Here is a 3,298-nt window from a genome sequence, read left to right as displayed (position 1 = left end):
AGGTTTAAAGTTTAGGGGATTATCTCGAAATCGACCAAACTTAAGGGGTTTCGTGACACCTTCGAAGTATAGGACAAATTTTCAAAAACGACCTTTTTCCACATTTAATCCCAAAAAAAGATCCATTTCCATAATATTTTCAAAAATCGACCTGGTTTCAACCTTGGCGCTGAAACCAGGTCGGTTTTTGTGAAAAAACTTTCGAAATTTCACAGGAGTTGAACTCTCGTAAAGCTTAGTAAAGCTGCTAAACTTCACGAGAGTTGTTTGAACTATGAAACTTCATGGGAGTTGAACTCCCGTGAAGTTTAGCAGCTTTACTAAGCTTCACGGGAGTTTAACTCCTGTGAAGTTTCGAAAGGATTTTCACAAAAACTGACCTGATTTCAACGCCAAGACTAAAACCAGGTCGGTTTTTGAAAATATTATGGAAATGAGTCTATTTTTGGGATTAAATGTCCATATGGAACGGTTTTGAAAATTTGTCCTCAAAGTATATTATGTGGAAATGACCAACTTATGGGGTGTTTTGTGAAATTTACCCAAAGATATTTGACAAACATCTGTTTCATTTTACATTTCCCTCTTTCTTTTTTTCTTTTTTGAGTATTTATAAAATTTCTCTGTCCACTCTATTTTCTTTCGATTTTTTTAAAATGAATTTGTGGAAGTTATTGGTAGATGATATATAATGATATAAAGACGGAAAATATATTATGCTAATTATATTACATTATTGGACCAGGTCGAGGATATGTCTGCAAGGCAGGTGTATGAGAAGCTTCTAGAGGCGGTGCAACCTTGAAGCGTTTGGGACTATGCTACGCTACTTTCGTCCATGTAAAATTTCTTGTGCGCAGCGGTGTGATTGATAATTTTCAATGTTGTCTCTAACAACGCTCCTTTGTTGCACATGAATCTCGGAAGGTTGTAGTGTTTGAAACTGAAAGATTAGAGTAGCAAGTCCTTTATATTTATTGTATTACTTTGAATTGATTCACTGTAAACCTCACACATTGTTACAACTGAGAATTGTTGCATGTTTTCTTGTATCATGGTCTAAAAATTATGAAAGTGTGCTGAGCAATTCTTAAGCCTTATGAAGTGGAATTACGTTGTGTTGCCATTTGTTTCGTTAGATAACGAAAGAGAGATTTGTTAGGTAGGCTTTTGAGTGACATTATATAAGTAGTTGGCTTTATTTTCAAGCAGTCGGTTATGAAGAATCAACCATAAATACATGCAAGTGTTGAGAAGTTTTGAAGTACACCAGTAATTATTGCAGTTTTTCTTACATTGCTTCTGTTAATTTCACTGTATATTAATGAAAAACAAATTTCTTTCCAGCATTGTATCCTAATCTACTGTAGTTAGGGCAGAAGCGCTTTGTTTGGATAGTTTGCATTTCCAACTACATTAAATAATTATAAGAAACTAATCATCATCAGGTTTCTCTAAACACCCTCAATGAGCGCAGTTTCAATTACAACTTCTGGAACCCCAAATGAAAAAAGTAACTAAAACTTTCAACTTTCAACTTTTAAATTGCTTTACACTGGATCATGGATTCTAGTTTAAAGCGATCAAACCACAGAGATGCTCGTAATTTGTCGAGGTTTATCATTTATGCAAAAGAGACTAGTATCATTTAGAATAGGCTCTTCACTTCCACTGGTGTGTCCAACAGCATTAAGACTATCCATTGATTTACTTAGCCCACACTTATGTTCTAATTTCTCCTAGTTCAACATCGAATTGAACCGCCCTGTCAAGGCGGAAGCTGCGGGACCACCATTTTTTCATAGAGTCCTCATGCTCACTATTTGATGAAAATATAATAGATGAATAGTCATTCGATGAATAATCATTTTACTATTTTATTTCCTATCAGAATTAAGCATACAATCCAACCATTGGAATTGTTAACCAACAATGAGTGAGTATTGAAAGAAATGACTACATTTAGAGGAAATTGCCCAAAACATCGAAACCAAAGGATTCCAGCAAAGCCGAAGAGGGGGCCACGACTTTGTTTGTGAATGTCAAGAAATTTTCTTTATACAAATAAAAATCGTCTACACGGCTTCAAGAAAACCAGAAATTGTATATACTGTTGATCCTATACAAACAATAAATGATATATATACTAAAGCTAAAATTAATAACAAATGATTAAAATTCTTATTCTAGAATGTATAACTTGAAGAAAATGTTGAAACCGCAATGATGTCCGCCCAACTTGGAAACATGCTCTTCAATTTCCTAGTGTCCTCGACAAGATGTTGATCAAGCACAGCAAGGTCCACACGTAAAGCTTCAGAATTGTCAGCCTGTAATTTACAAAAGCTCCAATATAATTTATTTTTCTGATAATTATAACAAAATGGTAGCACTGCAAGCATGCACAAAAGATAACTCATTAACATGTCCACTCTTCAAAGCTTAGCACAGTCCTGTACAAAAAGTTATGACATGCGCAGTGGGAACACATTTTGTTCTACTGTACACACAACGTAATATAATTACATAAAATAACCTTAATGAAAACAAACCAAAGGGAACAAATCAACAAGATTCAGTTGTATATTAGTTAGTAGCATTTACAAGAGCGTAGCTAGGATTCAAACCCTTTTTTTATTTTGGTTGTTTTGCTTGTGTGTGTGTGTGTTTTCTTTTCTTTTCTTTTTATTTTTTTATTATTTTTTTATTTTTTGTGTGTGGGTGGAGCCTATGACTTGTGGCCTTCGGGTTTCGGCTCAAGAATGAGTCTAGGATCGTTTAGCTGAGGAGTGGGGGCTCATCGTCACCGATAACAAATAAAGTCAAACAGGATACAGATTAAATCATTTTACATTCGACTAACTGTAAAAAGTTTGCTCTCCATAAGTAAAACGATACAAAGGTTCTAGTATAATTAAATGTGAACACTATAAAATATGGTTTGATCGTCATCCTTCAACTCTGAAATCATGAATAGTATAGCAACCAGAAGATGTAAAAATTGGGGGACCTAGTAGCAATTTGAATAATTTGAGGGAGTATGTTCAAAATATTAAAAATTTAAGGGGCTGGTATCAAAAAGTCAACACAAAATATAACATCTGTAAAGGTTTTTTTCTGCAAAAGGGAACATTAAACAAATAGTGAAGAGTGGGTCCCACTCTTTGGAGGTGACACTGGCGTTGCTTTGGTCCTTTCTAAAGCTAGACAAAAAGCTAAATAAAGTGATTGTTGCTTCAATTGTTTCATGTTTAATGTTAGTTTGGCACAAGAGTTAACTTTTGGCTGCTCAAGGCTG

At 34.5% G+C, this 3,298-nt stretch overlaps 2 protein-coding genes across 5 annotated transcripts in view; one reads left to right on the top strand and one right to left on the bottom strand.

Annotated features, from left to right (window-relative positions):
- The window catches only part of LOC109837210 (UPF0235 protein At5g63440), an 11,196-nt gene extending 10,086 nt beyond the window's left edge, over window positions 1–1,110 (top strand). For all 3 annotated transcript variants that reach the window (XM_020405351.1, XM_020405352.1, XM_020405350.1), the window contains exon 7: window positions 746–1,110. In XM_020405351.1, the coding sequence (XP_020260940.1) occupies window positions 746–805 (60 nt within the window). In that variant the 3' untranslated portion in view covers window positions 806–1,110. The remainder of the gene's footprint in view (window positions 1–745) is intronic.
- Window positions 1,987–3,298, bottom strand: part of LOC109837209 (endoplasmic reticulum metallopeptidase 1) — a 59,671-nt gene continuing 58,359 nt past the window's right edge. The window contains exon 21 of one of the 2 annotated variants that reach the window (XM_020405348.1): window positions 1,987–2,330. In XM_020405348.1, the coding sequence (XP_020260937.1) occupies window positions 2,187–2,330 (144 nt within the window). In that variant the 3' untranslated portion in view covers window positions 1,987–2,186. The remainder of the gene's footprint in view (window positions 2,331–3,298) is intronic. The other variant, XM_020405349.1, reaches the window with a different exon arrangement.

The sequence above is a fragment of the Asparagus officinalis genome, chromosome 4 (genome assembly GCF_001876935.1).
Source record: "Asparagus officinalis chromosome 4, Aspof.V1, whole genome shotgun sequence".
NCBI classification, from domain to species: Eukaryota; Viridiplantae; Streptophyta; class Magnoliopsida; order Asparagales; family Asparagaceae; genus Asparagus; species Asparagus officinalis.
The sequence above is the reverse complement of the archived record's forward strand: the minus strand, read 5'-3'. Positions and strand labels throughout refer to the sequence as shown.